This window comes from Girardinichthys multiradiatus, chromosome Y, assembly GCF_021462225.1.
Source record: "Girardinichthys multiradiatus isolate DD_20200921_A chromosome Y, DD_fGirMul_XY1, whole genome shotgun sequence".
NCBI lineage: Eukaryota > Metazoa > Chordata > Actinopteri > Cyprinodontiformes > Goodeidae > Girardinichthys > Girardinichthys multiradiatus.
The window spans coordinates 25,604,490-25,625,353 of NC_061818.1; the positions used below are offsets into that span (position 1 = coordinate 25,604,490).

Here is a 20,864-nt window from a genome sequence, read left to right on the forward strand (position 1 = left end):
ATATCTTATATTTAGAAGATGTGGACATTAAAAATCAGACAGATGGACAGGCGTTCAGCAGCGGGGATACAGCGCTGGTAGTTGGTGTCCCGGAGGCCGATTCATCTCCCAACGCGGGACAGCAGATCTTCGAACTGGGTCCTGGATAGACGGAAGTACCGCTGAAATCGACCGTCATCCAGATGCAGCTCCTGGAGTAGGTGGTGGTACTCTCCGAACCGTTCCCGTCCCTGAAGAATCTGGTGAACCCAGGGACGTCGACGGCGTTTTTCGGCTCTCCACAGGTAAAACACCGTAATTAGGGCTGTGCAATCCATGTCCGCCATGTTCAGTTGAAACCAGCAAGCAGCAGATAGAAGCTCCTCCTATTTGATGACGCGGCAAAGCGTTGCCGTTTGTTGCCATTTGGTAACGCGGAGTTCACGCGGAATGTCAAGCGAGCACAAAAATGACGCGAAATATTCGCAGAGTCCGTGTTCGGTGTGAACTCACCATAAAAAGTAAGAGTTCTCTGATTATCATTCAGATACAATCATAACAATACATACAGGGGTTGGACAATGAAACTGAAACTCAAAATATTGAAATGCACACAACATTATGGGTGATATACCAGAGTTCAAAAGAGGACAAATTGTTGGTGCACGTCTTGTTGGCGCATCTGTGACCAAGACAGCAAGTCTTTGTGATGTATCAAGAGCCACAGTATCCAGGGTAATGTCAGCATACCACCAAGAAGGACGAACCACATCCAACAGGATTAAAAGTGGACGCAAGAGGAAGCTGTCTGAAAGGGATGTTCGGGTGCTAACCCGGATTGTATCCAAAAAACGTTAAACCACGGCTGCCCAAATCACGGCCGAATTAAATGTGCACCTCAACTCTCCTCTTTCCACCAGAACTGTCCGTCGGGAGCTCCACAGGGTCAATATATACCGCCGGGCTGCTATAGCCAAACCTTTGGTCACTCATACCAATGCCAAACGTCGGTTTCAATGGTGCAAGGAGCGCAAATCTTGGGCTGTGGACAATGTGAAACATGTATTGTTCTCTGATGAGTCCACCTTTACTGTTTTCCCCACATCCGAGAGAGTTACGGTGTGGAGAAGCCGCAAAGAAGCGTACCACCCAGACTGTTGCATGCCCAGAGTGAAGCATGGGGGTGGATCAGTGATGGTTTGGGCTGCCATATCATGGCATTCCCTTGGCCCAATACTTGTGCTAGATGGGCGCGTCACTGCCAAGGACTACCGAGCCATTCTTGAGGACCATGTGCATCCAATGGTTCAAACATTGTATCCTGAAGGCGGTGCCGTGTATCAGGATGACAATGCACCAATACACACAGCAAGACTGGTGAAAGATTGGTTTGATGAACATGAAAGTGAAGTTGAACATCTCCCATGGCCTGCACAGTCACCAGATCTAAATATTATTGAGCCACTTTGGGGTGTTTTGGAGGAGCGAGTCAGGAAACATTTTCCTCCACCAGTATCACGTAGTGACCTGGCCACTATCCTGCAAGAAGAATGGCTTAAAATCCCTCTGACCACTGTGCAGGACTTGTATATGTCATTCCCAAGACGAATTGACGCTGTATTGGCCGCAAAAGGAGGCCCTACACCATACTAATAAATTATTGTGGTCTAAAACCAGGTGTTTCAGTTTCATTGTCCAACCCCTGTAAATTCATGGAAAAACTATGCACACCAAATTCATTCAGTTTGGTGGCTTGTGTAATCACTTTTAGCAGCCATAACCAGATACAGTTATTTTACTGTATTACTTTATCAGTCTGTCATGACATTGTGGGTAAGGTTTAGTCTGCTCTTCTTTCAGTATTGCTTTAGTTAATTGAATGTTACAGAACAACAGTTTACACACAGTTCTCTATTAAGGTTTCACCAAAGCATTTTAACTAGGTTTAGGCCTGGGCTTTGACTGGGTCACTTTGATTTTGTGTTTTTTGCATCAATTCTGATTCAATAGTTGCTGGGATTAGTACCAAAATAATGTTGATGATCCAGTTTGACCAAATGTTTGGCTATCTGACAGACGATCTCACATTTCGCTCTAAAATACTTTGGTATACGGAGAAGTGCACGTTTGACTCTGACTGCAGGTGCCTGGGTCACGTGAATACAGAAGAAACGTAAATAATCACCCCTCCACTACTGTGCTTGAGAATTGGTATGAGGTGTTGAACTTTTATGTTTTTTGGTTTTTGCTAAACTTAGCACAGTGTCTACCCCATGTGCTATGTAGATATGGAGCTTTGTGGAGCTTTGTGAACCTAAGCCAAGCTGCAATACACTTTTTAAATAGAATACTGTATATGTTCCCATTCAGCCCTTTCAAAATTAGCCAAACTTATTTAGTCTACTCTAATTTTAAACTGTCATGAACTTTAAGATTTAGCATGCAAACTGAGGACTGTAGAGTCTGCCATGAATCTCTCAGGCTGCAATTTCTCAAGGCAGTCTGACATTAGGGTGAAATTGCTGGAATGTATATTTCTTAGTAGACTGACTAATGTCTGAAATGTTTTTCTCTTATATTGCTGTTTCTCAATGTAGAATGATTTACTCTAAATTGTTTGAAGATTATTCTATACAATGCTATACAAAAATATTCATACCCTTTGACCTTTCTTTACATTTCAGGTAAGGTTACAACCTCAAAGCTTATTTTATTGAAGATTTTTGTGATAAATCAACACAAAATAGATCACAATTGTGCAAAGCTGAAGTATTTTTGTTCCGTTCTTCAATTGCCTTCAAAAGTGGCATTTTTAGTAAATAGAGTTTGCTTGTCTGTAATCTAATCTCTGCGTCATGAAAACTAAGGAACTCTCCCAAATGTTTAAGAACAAATTGTGGAAAAAATTAAAAGCACGGTTGGGTTATAAAACAATATCTTGAACATCTCAATACACCCTGGCAATCTATCATCTGAAATCATCTTATTTTTGCAGCATTGAAGGAGTTTAAGGTTTTTTCTGTCCTTCAATGAAACTTGCCAAGCTGGAACACCTTGTTGATCAACCATTTTTCTGATTTAGTTTAACGAGTCTCAGATTGTTTTTTCAACGTTTTATTGTCAACAACATTTTGAAAATCATATTAGAAAGCAAAGATAATAAAACAGCAAGTATCTGTGAACATACTAAATGCATACTAATATGAGACAAGACATTTTCTGTAGAGCTAATACAGGTTGCATGATTAACCAAGCAATTTGGAGCTTGCAACCCAAAAATATGTTCATTAATTGGAGATTACACACATGAAAAACCACTGTGAATTCATCATTATAAAAGGGAAATCAGACAAATATTTTGTGCAGTTTCAGGTTGTCCTGTGGTTTGCACATCTAGTTCTAGTTTGTAAGCCTTGAAATGTATTTAGACCTCAGTAACAAATAATAAGCTAAGTTTTTTCTAAGCCAATACACAAGGCTTTTTCTGACATGAGTCAACAGGAAGCTATTTATCATGTTTTCAACAGGGGTGTTTGAGGTACTGGGAAGATAAGAATGATTGACATTTTTTGGATGGTTTTGGGCTGGTAACCCCTTAGCTCTGTGAGCATGGTTATCAGACATCTTTAAAGATACATAAAGCAGAGTTTTTAAACTCGTCTTGGCTGTGATCAATCAATTCTCCCACCTGGTCCTGGGCAACTAGAGAGATTATAGATATTTTCAAACTTAGTTGAGGCAAATTCTTAAGTTGTATTTCCTTTTCTGTTTAAAAGGGTTCTCTGATGCTTCCCTAAGCCATTTTGAAATGGTTCATAAAAAATATCCACCATCATAAACCATTATTTGTACTTGTTTTACCACACACCTTTCAACAAAAAAGGACTGGTACACATCGATCGAGGATGTATTGTAGATTAAGGCAGAAGACCAGAGAAGCATTTCTGAGTTTTCAGCAGGACATAAAAATGTCTTAAGTGTGGTCTTTTGTGTTTTTGTCTTTGTTTCTGATGTGTCTGTATGATCTTTCTGGTCCTATGTTGTTTCCTCAAACATACAGCATGTTGTTATTGGAGCATAGCTGGTAATGTGTAAATGTACTTTACGCACACAGCACTGCTAAGTTCCTTTATGTAATTTCTTTCATCTCTACTTTATTCACTCTTTATTGCTCTTTTATGTAAGCTGTAAATGATCCATTTAGACAAATCAAAGCACCACTGATGCATCCATTTGCTGTTTCACTCAAACATTGCTTCAGTAACTAATCTGTTCTTCTCAGAATAATGCAAGCAAGAAAACTAGTTATTACCTCAAAACAAATAAAACCAGATAAATACACCCATCTACATAAGCAAATCTTTACATAAACAAAACTTTACATATCATATTTTTGTTTATCATATGAAGTGTTTGGTTAATAAGAATTGTTCCCTCTCTGCCTTAGGTTTGGTCTATATTTTTTGTATCCTTTGAAATATCCATTGTTTTCGGTATGGAAGGCAGAAGCAATTCAAATAATAAAGTTTTTCTTTTTTTGAATTCATGTGTCTGTTTTCTGAAAAGTTAAATGAGAAATGATGTAAATTTGCTGCATGAATTGAACAGAAATACTTGTTCTGTCTCTACCATCCGAGAACAAGAAATGTTGGTACTTTTATCTGCATATTAAATAAATATGGACAGAAAAATAAGTACCGTAACTTATCTATAGCTTGTTTTTATCAAATTACACATTTCAAAATGACATGTTTCATTTGATGTTGGCATTTGTTGTCATTTCAAAGACGAAACATCTAAAATTCACAAGAAAAATAAAGACTCACACAGCTTTCTAAAGTATTCACTTCTTTCCAATAAAAAAAAACCCCAAAACATCAAGAACATGGGATTGGATACCTAGTATAAAAATAGGCAAGTTATGATGTCAGTCCACATAATTTGACTTGGTAAAAGTGGGTCTTGCACCTGAAACACAGGTCTGTTTTGGACCAGGTGTGAATGGATCAGCATTCCCAAAGAGAAGCAGCATCAACAGATGCACCGTCACACATGAGTGTGCCTCCTTGGTCTCCGCGAAGGTACTTGCCATTGGAGCCCTTAACAGCAACACGTCCGTGTTCCGGAAACTCAAGAAAAAAGTCCTCTGCCTTTTCTCCATCTGAGCAGACGAGGCCACTGCTTGAGATGTACCAGAACTTTCCATTCACACCTGTGTAAAAATAAAAAAAACTAATAAGTTGTTCAAAAAACAGAAAGAGACTCTATATTGCCAAAAGTATTTGTCTGCATACTTTCACTTGCATATGAACGTTGATGACATTCCATTTTAATTTTACAAGGTCCAGTTTGTTGCTGGACCCACCATTGCCAGCTATAGCAACTTTAACTATTCTGTAAACATCTTATGTTCATAGTTAGATGAGAAAACCAGACATGCTGCCTCTACTCTAATTCATCCCAAAGATGTTCAAGAAGGTTGAGGTCAGTCAAGTTTTACCACACCAAACATTACACACCTGCAGCCGAGGAATATATTGGAACTCCTGAAACAATAGATTTGGTGGTGTGACCCAATACCTTTGGCAATATAGTGTATATCCACATATGTTAACAGGAGGTAAAAATGATCATGCTAGCAGCTAAATGAGGTTAATTTCCCTGTATTCTTTCTTTCTTTGACGCCAAACCTTCCTGAAATGTTTGCTGCAGAAAAGGCCAATCTTAGTCTCATCTGACCAAAGCACGTGGTTTCATTAAAAGTTCAAGTAGAGATTAACAAACAACACACATTTATGTTTGTGATAGTATGATAAAAAACCTTTTTCTCTGGCACCTAAAACAAACAACATGTAGATTGCATCTAATCATGGCTATGGAGACTGTGACCCCAGATGCCACCTCCCTTACCTGCTTCACTGTGTGTGGTGCTGAAATTAACACCAATATTAGTCCATGTTTGTCACATTTCCGTTTGTTGTAAACTTTTTAATCATTGCTTTGGCGGTGAAAACTAGGTGAGTATCTATTTTTATAGCTATTTCCTTATTAAGATCAACACTTGAGTAACTTCCTTGATGTCAGGTCCTCTTCTCTTTCCTATTTTAAAGAGTGGTCACATTGGGGCATAACCGCAAGGAGAAATTAATAATTAGCAGTTCCCGGATGCTCTGAACAACTTTGAAAACTACATTAGAAAGTTGAAAAAATGCACCAGTCACATTTATTTTATTGTAATTTTTTAAAGAGTGCCAATGTGTGCAGCAACAGTGATAATAAAAAGTATCTTTTTCTTAGTACTGATTTTTTCTCCTCCACTAAATAATTAGATGGATTTGATGTCATGTCACATTATTTCCTTTTTTTCACTTGCTGTTTTGACATTTCAGGCATACCACAAGGAAAAGCTGGTTGCCTATATGATCCAGGGCAGTCTTGCTTGGCATAAATTACATGTAATTATGTTATCCTAATTTTGTGGTTGATTTAATTAAATCACAACTCCATCTGACATCAAAGTACGCAGGGCACATTGATGAAATACATTCCTGTGTTATGATCCATGGGTGTTTGGACTTTGGTTTTCATTTGTGTTTGTGTTTTGCTCACGTCTGAGTTCTTTATTATTGTTTTAAACGTCTGCCATATTCAGTTCATTATCGGTAGAAGGATGTTGGATATTAGTTTATTCTTTTGTGTATAGTTTCTCAGTTTATTCTTGTATTCTGTTCTTTGAGCATTTGAATTTATTTATCTTAGATATTGTGGATCTAAGATAGTAAGTCTTAGTCGTTTTTCTCTTGTTTTATAGTTTATTTGCTTAGTTCAGCTGCCTTTGTGTTATTTATTCATCTTTCCTCAGTCTGCCTGTTTGCCTTCTTCCACAGATGTTCCTAATTCCCTGATTAATTCACTTCCACTCTCACCTCATTGTAGCGTGCGTTTAGATGTGTGTGTGAATTTATACCTGCAGGTGCAGATTTGTATGAATGGTGAGAAGGGCAGAAACCTCGCAACACTCAGAGCAGCCATACATGCAACACAGAGGCAGGAGGGAGGGAGGGTGGGCACTGTGACATCCCACCTGGTGAGCGAGCCCCAGTGGGCTCAAAAGAAAGGGATTCCTACCAGAGGCCAGCTTAATCCCCATGGCCCTCAGCCGGCATTACATACCCCTGAGATCCATAGGCCGCCAACAAGGAACCCGCCACACTAGGATGTGGTCCAGGCTCCCAAACAAAAGACACCACATCAAGTAGACCAACCATCACCAGAGGCTCCAAGGGAAAAGCCAATATCTCTGTTAATGTGAAATGTTGCCATGAAAGCAGGTGTACAAGTCTAAAGTCTCACGTCACTTCCTTGTCTACACAAATGGAGTCATGGAGCTCCTGCTGCTTATCCACCCGTCTGTTATCAGCTATTCTGTTCCCTCTGATCGAGCGAAGACCACTTCTTCTACTGATCTCTCCAGCATTCCTTACGAATACCATGACTTTCAGTGGGTATTCTGTAAGGACCTGGCTCTCTTTTTCCCACTACATCAGTCTATGATTGTGTGATAGACCTCCGTCCTGGTGCTACTTTTCATCTTGTCGATTATACAATATTTCAACAACAAGAAACTATGGGAAAGTGCATCAGTGAGTCCCTCAGCACAGGCCTAATTCACCTTTTATCTTTTCCTCTAGGGGCGGGGTTTTTCTTTCAAACTGCATCTCTATAATGCATACCATCTTGTCCACACCTGAGAAGGCGATGAGTGGAAAACTGTTTAAAACCCACATCGAAAAGTGCAAATTTCTCATATGATCCATATTTTTCTTGGCTGAGGGTGCACCAGTGAAGACAGATCCTGAGATTAAAGCAAAGCAGTTCAAGATTGGCCCACTCCAAACGCGAGAAAACAGCACCATCCTAGATTTCTCCTCTGAACCAGGAAGAACCATTCGTTTATTTACTTATATCCAGAAACAGTTCAAACTTCTCTTCGATGTCCATAATTGTTACCTGCACGAGGGTCTCATACCAGACCAACATGACAGCAGGAAAATGATCCCAAGCACTGCAACAAATCTGTAACAGATGGGTCAAAAAAGCAAAGGGAATTAATGACCCAATCAAAGTCCAGACCTCAACCCAAATGAACGGCTGTGGTGGAACTTCAAAATGCTGAGTGGGAAAAGATATCAACAAACCTCTATCAAGTGAAGAAAAAGTGAGAATAGTGGATACAATGTTCCTAATAATGTAAGAGTTTGATTAGCTCATAGAAAATGTCATCATGCAAGTAACTGATAAGGTTTGTCATTCCATTTGCTACTTTAGAGTTTGGTTGTATTTTTTCTGGCTAAAATAATCACAATTTGCACAGTGAGGTTTTGATTTAAGGTTAAAGTTGTTCTCATCTTATACCATCACCTTAAAAGTTTATTAAGAAGAATATCAGTGTGATATGCATATCATTAAAACACTAACTTTTAATGTGATAGGCGCCATTATTGAACAGCAATGAGAAGATGTCGTAGACCGATCGATTGGCGTCAAGAGTGTTGGAGTTCTTGTGGTGACACACAAAGCCATTCTCTCCTTGAAGGATCAGCATTGGGCGATTGATGAGTTTCATCAGAAGTAATTCATCATCACCTGTAATGAATAATATAAAATGTTCGTCTTGTGCGTGTTGACTGCTTATGGTGAGTATTTCAGACAAACACAATATGAAATCTCAAGTGAGTAGACTGAAAGCACTTACCCACTGTATCACTGACCGCTGAGAGCTGCCCATTTTTCTTTGTGCACACATACTTTCCATTACTCGCCTTGAGTGCCACCCTGTGTCCTCGCCACTCAATGTCAAACATTGTTTTGACCTCTCTGGAAGAAAAAGCACACGTGAGATTGATGGAAAATGTGTTAAATAAAGGTTAAATTAAACTGTGTAACAGATTACCTAAGAATAAAGTCCAGTTGACCAATAGTTTTGCACAAATTGTTTGGGGTGGAATGTAGATGCAATACGTTAACTGGTGCAGCAACATTCTCAAGTAGTTAAAAGCTTTAATATCTACTTACACCTCTGTGGCAGTGGACTGGATCTCTCCGTGAGTCACTAAAGTCCAGTAGGACCCTCCATTGGTCCTGAACATTGACTTTTTGCTTTCCGTATCTATCTCCATCTGGAAAGTCTCCATGTCAGTCTCCACATCCTGATTGGCTGAAATACTAACTCCTGACAACAAAGGAGAAGAAGACACCCATGATAATTTAGCTTTTTCAGGAGAGTATTACAAGCACATCATCATTATGAATGCCATTTGCATCTCTTCCTGATTTCCAGTAATGCCAGGTTTAATATTTATGCTAACTCATTAAATGTTTGAGGTGATAGGGCTCTTTTTAATCTTCTTAAAGAATTTAGGCATGATAGCACAAATTATATTATGATTCCCCAAGGTTTAGCATTACTTTTAGTTTGTAGGTATCCTAGGCCTAAACTGGTGCACATGCACTATATAGTCTGTGCCCCAGTAAATTATCCAATCAAATTTCAATAATATGTTGGAACCATTAAACAACCAAGTGCACCAAGTTACAATACAGTTCAACTGCTTGGAAGGAAAATATTAGCGACAGACTAAAGAAGGCACTGTACTGCCTACTGTTTTTTGCAAATGAGATTTTATTATGAGATCAGCTTTATTTAAAAATATTTTACAATACTTTTTAAAAACAAAAAAACGTAAAATGTTGCGTTTCAGGTCATAAGGTAGGCCAAATGGCTATTTGAACACCATGGTGGTGGCAGCATTGTGCTGTGGGGATGCTTTCCCTGGACCCTAGAGGGACAGCATAGCAGGTCAGAGCTGATGGGAAGATGTTTTGTTCTGGACCTTAATTTATATTCAGATCTTGTCCCCCAGTATGACTTTATATTTTGAAATTCCCCAGGTGATTTGCTTGGATTTAAATAAAAATATTGGGAGTTTTTGAATTAATCTTAGGAAAATTGTGAAATAGTTGATATTTTGTGGAAAAAAAGACCATGCATAAACCCCTGCTAGTTACACCTGTCGAATCCTCACATCCTACTTCTCCCTGTTCATCTCCATCCATGTTTGTCTTTCAACAAGAACTGGGGGATCTAGGCTTGACTAGTTTATATAAAAAGCTTCCTTGAATTCCAGCAAAACATCAGTCCCCTTTTTATCCCACTTTATGTTTTAGTTGTAGTCAGCATTAGCATTCCTTCTTTAAAGTGTTTTAAAAAATATCTCACAGGTCAATTACGTGCAGTTTGGTGACATCTAGTGGTGTAAAGTTCTAATTATGACCCTTACCTCGAATATTTGAAAATAAGAGGCTCATTCAGGAAGTACATACAGTAATTGTATGCTGTCTAATAATATTCTATGTTATTTTACATTTCTGCAAAAGTATAAAATGTTACACAAGATAAGTATGAAACTTTAATGCCTGTTTGATGGAAGAGCTTATAAGTAAACATTGTTTTTGTGTTATAAAAAGACACATGAGGTTAATTTTGGAAAGTGGATTTTTTTGTGGCCCTATTTTGATGTTTGAATACTTTTGCCTTTTCTTTTTAAGCAGTAGAACATTATAAGAACCTGTTTCTAATTGCAAATTGTAGACAAAGAATCATTAGGAAGGAACGAATATTAACCAATAGCGAGCCGTGCATTACCTTTGCATTGTTTTGTGAATTATAACTCTTTCATGTGATCAATTCATGATATGTTTGGTATGCAAAACAAATTGTGCAAGAAAGCTAAATCTCATTTGCACCCATCTTTCCATTCAGTTACTACCATTTTTTTAAGCACAAATGCTTCACTTGCGGCCAACCTGCTGTTGCCTGCCTAATCTACATGCAGAATCGTGCTAGCTGCTGGGGTGTGTCAGGTCTTGTGAATGTGCAGACACATAGCCTGTAATTGAACTGTGTCTGCTCTAGTATAAATTAGGTACCACAGATATATCCTTCAACCTTTCTCTTAATCCCGTTACAACGCTAATCCCCCTCAGTCATCCCCTCCACCCCTTCCTGTTCAGTCGCATGCTGTAATTCCCTGAGTGGCGAAATGCAAATCTGCACTGTGGGGCCCACTAAGCAGCTTTCAGTGCCTTGTTCCTTACAAAACACTGAACTGCCACAAGGCCAAATACTTCAGTTGAAAATTGAGGTTTTTGTCCCGTTTAATGAAGACTGTGTGGCAGTTTGCTGAACTGTTCCCCTGTTAGTTTTTGTGGCAAAATTTAATTCACAAGCATAGTACTGCCTGCACTAGAAGGTTAGTCTACAAATTCCCTTTGGTGCATATGTATTGTTGGGCTAGTTTATAAATACCAAAGTGAAACTGTTTCTTTAAACATTCATAGAGGTTGATGCTTTAATTGAATCCTAAAGGTTTGGAAGCTGCAACTGAAGAAAGAACAGTAGTTGCTTTTTCTTTTCACCTTACAAAATAATGAGTAGATTCCATCATGCAGGCTAGAAACCCATGCAAGTGATTTGCCTGGTAACACCTTGAGTATATCTGTCATCACTTATTTTTAATGTGTTGGCAGTCTTTAGATACATTGTTTCAAGAACTTTACCTTGAGACGACATGTGTTGTGAATTGTGGCTATATATATAAACTGAATTGAATTGAACTGATTGATTGACTGATTGAAAAAAGCTAGTGGCTACAAGACTTAGAGCCTATGCTAGTAACTGACACCCCTGTTGCTCAGATCGGTCTTGGAGTCATTTGCACACCCCTTAATCTTCAAGGGAGACACAGTGAAAATGACAAAGCCCATTACCACAGTGACCTCCACAGTATGGCTACCAACACTCTAGATCCAACATTTACAAAATGCCAAGTTAGATTATTGCTAGCAGATAAAGTTGTTTTGATGTTTGATTGCTGCAACTATAAATTATCTTTCTTTTAGTCAGCCAACCATAAAACTGTAATCAGTATGATACTTGAAATTATAAACAAGCTACATTTGTCTAGCAGCAAAACTTTCCTCTGTCATGCCAGGCTTCTAGACAATGTACTTCTTCTTAAAATTTTAATCTAAAGTTCAATAAAAAGAAAGCAGGGAGACAACCCAGAACATATCATATAACACATAATAATTGGCAAATATAAAAAAATTAATTATCACAATCTTTAAATAGCCGCTATTTTTAACATCTAAGGATTTCAAAACATGACTAATGGACATTTTTTTGCACAATAAGCAAGTCTCAACAGCTCAGTTTCAACAGCCACTAGAAAATTAGAACAATATTAATATACTCTGTTGAAATGATCACCCATGATTGATATTATTAGTAGTATTATTATATATTGTTTATACTAGTAGGACTTTCTATAGTTTCACTCTCAAAAGTTTAGCTTTTGATCATTTTCACTTGTCCAAATTTCTTTCAAAGCGACTGATTCTGTGTCAAACTTAATTTTAAACTTTCTAGACTTTTCACAATCTGAACTCTTTGAAAGGTTAACACTAATTTGATTTAAATTATTGTTCTGCATGAAACAATTTTTTGAAAGCATCTTGTTTGTTGGTATTACATAAACTGAGTTATGATTGCATAAAAGCGAAAGCTTTTCCTAGACTTCATCAGGGGTTCATTACCTTGCTTGACTGAAACAAATCTTTTATTGGCAGCTTGAAAGACTACTTGTGGATGACTCTCCTCCAAATCAAAGAGCTCATCTTTTCCGGGCTTGGAACATCGGCCAGATCGCAGGGTTCCTGTTGGGCCCACCGGGGCAAGATATTTCCCATCGCAGTCCTTAAAGGCCAGCTTCCCGGACTTCAGTTCCAGCGTGAAGCTGGTTGTGTTGGAGTTCTCCTTCACAAGTTTGCCATCGTTGCTGAGAAAGCGGCTGTCGCAGGTCTTCAGACTGTATTTTCCATCCAGGTATACCAAGGTGACCAGAGAGTCCACCCCCCAGGGAATATTGCTGTCTACTGAGATCTCTCCTTCGGAGGCAGACAGATGGGCATATCGCTTCCGTGCCACACTGAGCAGGCTTGCCTGTGGGTGTAAAGCCAGATGAACAGCCCATAGCTCTTGTTCCCCAATGGTTTGGGCGAAGCAGGACAGATAGTCTGCTGACCCTCCAAAGTAACGCTGGTAAGGTTCTGATTGCAGTGCCCAGCGACCATCAGACTGGGGCACTATAAGGAAACGACACTCAGGCTCAGGCTTCTCTGCCCCACATATGATTTTTCCAGCTTTGTCAGAAGCAAGGTAGCGTCCTAAGTGGCTTCGGAGGAACACAACTTGACCATCTTGCTCATCCTGTTCTAAAGTCCAGATTTGTTTCTTCTTCAGGCTGATGCCTGAGGCATTCACCTTGAAGCCAAAAGCCTCAGCGGTCAGGTAGCGGTTCTCATAGTTAATCAGACCAAACTGCAGCTTTAGAGCCTTGTTAATCCCGTTGGTGGACATGCTTGAACAGGTCACACGTTAACACTGCAAGCGAGAGGTTAAGGAAAAACAAGGAAAATGCGGACAAATAAAAGAAGTCATGAGACTGAAAATCAAAATGCCTGATTTCTTCCTTCCTTTGTTTCTTATGCTGTGTAGTAACTCCACTTTTCTCCTTTTGACAACTTATTCAGAGTTCCTTCACAAGTCACTTTCTCTGTTTTCCCTGAGAGCTTGCTCAGGTACTTGCTCTCAGTTCCTTAATGAGTTAGGATTAAAATCAGCAGGACACAGCACCTCAATCCAACAAGCTGCTGACGTCACCTTCCAGTGCACCAACCCAAGGACTCCCATCTCACTCACCTTCACTATGGAAACAGTACAGCTGCCTTCTGTCCCTACTTTTACATCTTTTTCTTTTTGTCACCTATTTTGTTTTTTCTTCCACTCCTCCCCCATCTTTTAGCTGTCTGACACACTTATTGTTCAACTGTTTTTCAGTTGAATCTCTCCCATAGTGAGGTCGACATCCTATGGCCAGGCTATCCAGAGCAAGGATAATCCTCACTTTGATCTGCTAGTCTTAATGCAGAATGTCTCCAGAGTAAAGGGGCTTTTTCTTGCACTCTACATGCATTTCATGCTTCAAGAGATGTTAACCTATATTTCTGTTTATTTGAAGGAAATGTTGTCGGTATAAACACATTGCTTTTATCTGTGTTTAAGTGCTGGTGTAGAAATTAAAACTGTATCCGTAGTGTAGCTCTTTCAAAGAGAACCAAACCTGAATTATTTTTACGTGGATGAATGATTTAGAAGCGTCTAAATGCCATGTGAAAGTTACTACACCAGGAGTTTCTAGTTTACTGCTCCACAAGAGCTCCAGGCAGGAGTGTCACATTTGCTTCAAGTTCTTGGAAATATTTAAATTAAATGTGAAGTCAATGAGTTTAGCAAGTAATAATTTGAATAGTGCAGATTTGAATGTGCATTCATTTGCCTTTTCTTCATGTTCACCTTCTTTCATTCTCACTCTTGTTCTTTCTAATCTTTCCAAATCCTGGCCTTTTATTCTGCCAGTTGGGTAATAAAGGAAGATGCCACGCTAATGCCCCACTATGACCTTTGTCACACTGCACGCCACGATCAAGCCTCGTAAGAGCATTACTGTGTTCTTTTACAGCTTCCTAAAGATGGTGAAGCTAAAGCCTCGGAGGACTGTATACAGTAAATACAAGTTGGATAAATGTAGTACGATTTACTCTGTAGGAAGTCAAGACTTTCTAATACTGTTTCATGTTGCACCGTGCTCATCTCAGTTGGTATTGGTGGTTCAAAGCAATTAGGATCAGTCCAAGATAGCAGTTAAAACAATAACCTCAATCTAAATAGAAAGGTTGATTATTTTAAAAATAGAATACACTTAAGTAAAAGATTGTGTAAAAGTATAATATTGTTCCCTCTTTAAAAAACTATGGCATTTTGCTGCTTTGTCAGGGCCACATGGCTTTTGCTTTCCAGTAAGCCTCAATTCTACACTATACATAAATAGTATGTCTCTAAACCTATTTAACGTTATTGGTGGATAGATTAAAATCAATCAATTTACAGCCTGTTTGATGGAAGAGCTCATACCAGATGTTTGTGTATTTCCTGTTTTAGGTCAGTTAGGATTGCAATAATTATTTCTATTAAATCCCACAATGATGAGAAAATCATTTTAGATCATTTTCTATAACTTTCTTCAAAGTCAGAGGTTTACATATATTTTATTTATATTATTTGCAAAGATTTTTTAAACTATATGACTTGTGTCAAAAATGTTTGTGCCTTCCACAAGCTTCTCACAACACTTAGCTGAACATACATATTTACAAGATAAAAAAACCTAAAACATTTTATTTCCCAGCAGTTTTATTATATATTTATATTCAAAATATCTTAATTGAGAGAAAAGTGGAATCAAAGTCAAATTCCTTCTTTGTATTGACAAACATGACAAACAAAGCTGATTCTGATTCTGAAATTTCGCTTGACATTTTCTCAACTGGTGTACCTGAAGTGTGGAGATGACGTTGCTTGCACTTGTTTGACTTCCTCCATGTGCAGTTATTCTTCTCTCCCATTAATGAGTCCTTCTCTGCAAATGTAATAATTATGTTTTCTCCCATGTGGATGCACAGTTGTGTGTTAACTGTGTTAACAGCAATGGATAAAGCACACAACTTTGAGGTGACCGAGTGCTTAGCATGTTGAAGTTGTAGAAATCGCTGTACTGATTAGCTGGCTGGTATAGGTGTCTTTATTTTCCAGATGTGCGTAGTAGTATGGTAGATATAGCCTCCTCCATGGATTGGTTGGGTAAACTGGTACATTATTTTGCACAAAAAGGAGATTAGTGAAATTGGTGGGACTTGCCAGATTTTATATAGCTACTAGGATGATTGTGGAGCATCTGGAGATGATGACTTGACTGAAGGAAACATTAAAGATGTCAAGCTTTGAGCACATGACCCAGGTTTTTATCAAAATGCCTCTTTAGAATCTTCTCTGGGAAAATCAAAAGTATAGCAATTTGAAAAACTAAACCAATGCTCTGAAAATAAATTATTATTTATGATGCTTTGGGCTGCTTCCAAAGATTAAATGAAATATGATAGGCAAATGCAGTCTTTTCTGAGTTGGCTTCAAATTTATATTTAAGACACCAAAAATCAACAGAGCTTTGGGGAGAAATCAAAATCCAACCCTGCACATTTCTCAGTGTTGGTGTGTCATTTTTATGAAGTTACAAAAACTGCTAGACACAGCAGAGTGATTCCACAGCTGGAAAGCTGTTGAAATACACCATCTGAGGTGCTGCTCAACCATCACGCAAGCACCTCACTGGAAGCGTACTGACAGCTTTCCTCAAGAGACTCTGAATCCCTCAGTAATTGTTTGGTTCTTCCATCTCGGCACAGAGGCTTTAAAGCACCAAAAATGGATTAGAAAACAAACAAACAAAAAAACATCTTACAGGGATACTCATATATCATTGCCACAGCAACTTCCTATTTTATTTTATTTTATCAACACAATTCCAGAACACTTTGAGAGCATTAGACATTTCAGAGTAACCATGTTATCACTGTCTTCATTGAAAATAACTTTACTTTTAATGTGTCAAGATTTTTTTCCCTTAGACTTTCGTGGCTTAAAATTTGTAGTTTCTTTACAGAAATATTCAAAATAAGAAACCCTGTTGTCTACAGTCAGTCACCTATCTAAGTACACATACATGTCAATTTATCCTCGTTTTATTTGATCAAAGGTCTCTAAGTGGTTATTCTAGGTATTTCACTTAATATTTCAACTAAAATACATCTATTTTGAAACGCATTAGCTTTATCTCTGTTCTTGCAGTTAACAACCAATAGTACAAACAAAATTGCATTGGCTGTGAATTGAAATGTGAAAAAAAATGTATTCTCTAAACTTTATGGTGCTAAACGAAAGCAAATTTTTTTATATTCTGCCAGCGATTCAGCCCTTTAATATATTCACAGTTCCATCACACAGTGCAGTGTTTGTCATGTGTTTTCACCGTCTGCACACTGGGTGGAAGCATTGTTTTGTACAGTGCGTAACAGTGGTTTAAGTACATAAATCAAGAATAGATCATTTTCAAAAATGATTACTGTTGTGTAAATGATCTTTGTTTTCAGGATGTAAAGAAAACAAACTAAATAGTAGGTTTGCTTCAAAATGAAGGTTAATTAATCTGTTTCTGTCTATAAAAATGTTCTTGATGTAATTATAGATTGCGAAGTAAATGTAAAAAGCACCATATAAAGTATATTAAATGAAAAATTTAAGAATCAATCACACACAAATTATGATAATTATAATTTTGGGAAAATGTATTTGTAGAGAGTAGTTCTTTTTGCCAGCATAAAAATAACAAAACTTCAAAGTTTTCAAACATCACAAATTATGTATAGGCTAAAACAAAACAGAAGCCATTACCGGTAAATACTGAAATACTGGGTGAAAGAAAAGAGCATTTAAGACCCAAGAGAACAATTTTTTGTTCTAAGATTGTCTCCATTAAATGAGTAATGTTTAGCTACTGTGTTTTATTTAAAGAAGAGAATCTATGGAATATTTTAAGTGACAATAAAACAAATAATTACTGTCCGAATAAAGTTTCTTTGAGACTGTAAAAGGTTTGAAAACAAAAAACAAATGTAAATCTGAACTTCCGTCTGATGTGTAATTATTTTGCTTTGATTGTTGTGTTGATTGTCTGAAATGGGCGAAAAAAATTGGCTTATTTGAAATATTTTTATTTCTTCCAGCGATTAACATTTGAGAGAAGGCTAGATATTTAAAAGCAGAAACATTTACCCTTGACCCTTTTTTGGACCTTGTGTATCATGCATTTATCCAGGACTTTAATCAAGTTTAGGATTTTTATTTAATTATTTTTGTACAATTTTTTATGTTTGACCTTTTTTATTTGTCTTCTATCCGTTGTGTTTAAATGATTATCTAGCTAATTAACCAACTTTCTAAATAGATTAAAAAAAAAAAATTTCGGATGCTGTCATGACCATTTGATCATAACATAAAATAAGACCTACTTTTACAAATATACTCTGGAGTTTTAAAATGCTATGAAAAACGGCCTCATAGATAGGAATATTATACTTTATAATGCATTAGTCTTGTAAAATTGCCAATTACAACATGTTTTACACTTTTTTGTCAACTTGCAATTTAGCCACTTGAAAGCTGTTTTGTTGTTGCAATTTATTGCTAACCAGTAGAGGACAGCATTGTCTGTGAATTATTTCCATTTAAATGTTAAATGCTTTCCAGAGTCTCATGAACAATAGCTACATTAAATGTAAATGTTGCTGGTTCAGTATTTTCACCACATTCTAAATGTTAATTTCTTTTTCTGGCTTTAAATGCTTCATAAGATTTTTCCATTATTTTATACTCGTCACTTTGTTACATTTCCAGTTAAATGATGATTAGCATGGAAATTGGCATCCACAAACACATGGAGAGATGGGTTTGCACACATGTACACACACAGTCTTAGAAACAGATCAGACTGTGAGCTCTGATCTACTCTTACATGACACAAATGTGGATGAATGTTCCTAGCACAATTATTGAATTTATTACTGTTCCGGACCTTTTTAGATAAGACCATTTTTCAAGTTGCCATCCATTTGCACCTTTAGACTCCATTTCCCTTCCTGCGCTCCATTTAAAGTGCCAGCACTAGCTCTGTTTAGGTTTCATCATAAAGCACTTTTATTGAGTAGTCAAGGGTTGTGTTGTGGCTTATTGAGGAGGGCCATCTTAGGGGAGTCTGAGGTGATTTTTTTTATTTTTATTGTCACAGAAATAATGTATTTTTTCTCTCTCTCTGAAGACAATGCAGTTATGGAGAAAAATGAAGAGGGCAGACCTTTTGGCAAAGCAGATTCTATTATGTTTAACATTTTGCGGATGGTTTTTCTTGGAATATATTTTGGCATAAACCAGTCATTTCTGTCTAATTTTGTCCTTGTAGCAGATGTGTGTTCATAAAATCAGAATAGTATAACAAACGGCCAATCCAAGCATGTCCTACATAACGCACAGGGATCCAAAAACATCCTTTCTTTGCTCTCTTGTGCTCCAATTGGACCCTCCAGCTGCCCCCTCTTAAACCAGCAGCGGAAAATGAACAAACTATGTGACAACCAGTTAAAGTAAAATGTAAAATGACTTGCTTGAGTGGGATTCTCCTTCCTCACCAGCTTGGTGCTCACTGACCCCTTCAAACCAGCTGTTCATTGATCTACAGTACGAACACCCCCAAAGGCAGCTAAAAACAAACCCTAGAGTGTTTCCTCAGTGACAGCCCAGTCTCTACCCAGCCGCTCCTGATTTACAGTGCCTGCAAAATAATTTATTCCCCTACTTTTTTTTTTCTTCTCAGGATTAAATTTTAAAAAGAGCAACCCGAGCTTTGAACATAGCAATGTTCAGTCAATCATCTGAAAATAGAAAGAGTGCAGCAAAACTGTGAACTCTAAATACATGGTCATCTACCTAATTTGGCATGTCAGGGAAGGAGATTATTTCTTAAAGAAACAGTGACAGCCATTGTTGAAATAAAACCATTAAATGTTTGCAGTTTGCTAAAAGCTATGTAGGGATGCAGAGCAAACATGTGGAAGAAGGTCCTCTGCTCAAATGAGATCAAAATGTAACTTTTTGGCTTCCACTTCACATTACCCTGGACATGCCATCCTCAGTGTTGGGAGCATCGTGCTGTAAGGTTGCCCTTCTGCATTTTTTTCAGATTTATTAGATATTTACTAAAAATCTATTTCTATTTTTTTCCACTTCACCGTTATGTGCTTCCTTCAGTTGGGCTAACACAGGAATCTCTAGCTCCAGTCCTCTAGAGCCACCGTCCTGCAACTTTAAGATGCATTTCTGCTCCAACACACATGAATCCAGAGGCTGAATTACCTCCTCAACTTGCCATCACGTTTTTCATAATTTGCTCATTAATTTGTGTCAGGTGTTTTGGAAAAGGGATGCATCTAAAAGTTGCTGGACAGTGGGCTCACAAAGACTGGAGCTGCAGACCCTTTCTCTATCTCATAAAATGCACTGATCTTTGTGTCTCTAATGTGGCAAAATAATAATGAAAAAAAACAATGTGAAGTCTTTTGTATGGCACTTTATGGCATTCAAACTTTCAAATTGGGACTTTCAATAAGTTAAATTTGAGAAGCCATATATTAGCTAAGCTGTGGTAAATTTCAGGCTTTTTAAGGGTTGGTTATATTTCCATGTTTGTTTTTAGAGTGACCTAAACTTGTTTCAGAGGAGCAGACACAGAAGGCTGCTCATACAGCAAGAGACAGTGGTGTAACTCAACTCGAGGTTATTGCTGTCAGTGCAATAAATTATCGACACAGACACATCTCTCAAGCAAAGCATCCTGTAAATAGGTAAGCAGTAAAAACGGCTGAGTTTCTTATTGATGAAGCTGCATACTAGCGGACGGAGCTCAGCTGCTCCGACTGGGCTCTGGCTTCGACGTAGACAGGGTGGGCTTTGAGGGACAGGAGTTCTCACATCAGTGTCATTCTTGGTTCACCAACTCTGACATCAGGCCTAATATGTGGCCTCAGCTGCTGCCATTCTGACAATTCAATGTGTCTTTCATTTAAAGAGAGCGATCATGTGATTTAAAATGGCACGTAAGAAATGTGCTCGCTCTGGGAGAGAGCTCCATTCAAAGCAGCAAAGTTTTTTTGTTTATTCCTGGGAGTGTATGTATATGCATACATGGTCATTTTTGTGCAAACACATGTGTTTTAGAGTGCCTACATGTGAGTCTGTCCAGTCAGAGGTTTATATACAA

General features: G+C 38.0%; 1 protein-coding gene across 1 annotated transcript; it reads right to left on the reverse strand.

The window, feature by feature from the left end:
* Positions 1–3,681: 3,681 nt before the first annotated feature.
* Positions 3,682–13,688, reverse strand: LOC124864708 (fascin-2-like). Its single transcript, XM_047359586.1, has 5 exons — positions 12,637–13,688; positions 9,055–9,211; positions 8,735–8,856; positions 8,458–8,625; positions 3,682–5,191 (listed from the first exon to the last, which is right to left on the reverse strand). Exons 1-5 carry the CDS (start codon positions 13,457–13,459, stop codon positions 4,986–4,988), a joined length of 1,476 nt encoding a protein of 491 aa, XP_047215542.1. The 5' UTR covers positions 13,460–13,688; the 3' UTR covers positions 3,682–4,985.
* Positions 13,689–20,864: the final 7,176 nt, after the last annotated feature.

What these genes read in the sequence shown, in the direction of transcription:
- LOC124864708 (XM_047359586.1), bottom strand. Translation starts at nt 13,459, where the DNA reads ATGTCCACCAACGGGATTAACAAGGCTCTAAAGCTGCAGTTTGGTCTG. An exon ending in ATTTGTTTCAGTCAAGCAAG is followed by an intron (nt 9,212 to 12,636) that starts GTAATGAACCCC and finishes CTTTGTTGTCAG; the next exon opens with GAGTTAGTATTTCAGCCAAT. An exon ending in CAGTCCACTGCCACAGAGGT is followed by an intron (nt 8,857 to 9,054) that starts GTAAGTAGATAT and finishes TTTTTCTTCCAG; the next exon opens with AGAGGTCAAAACAATGTTTG.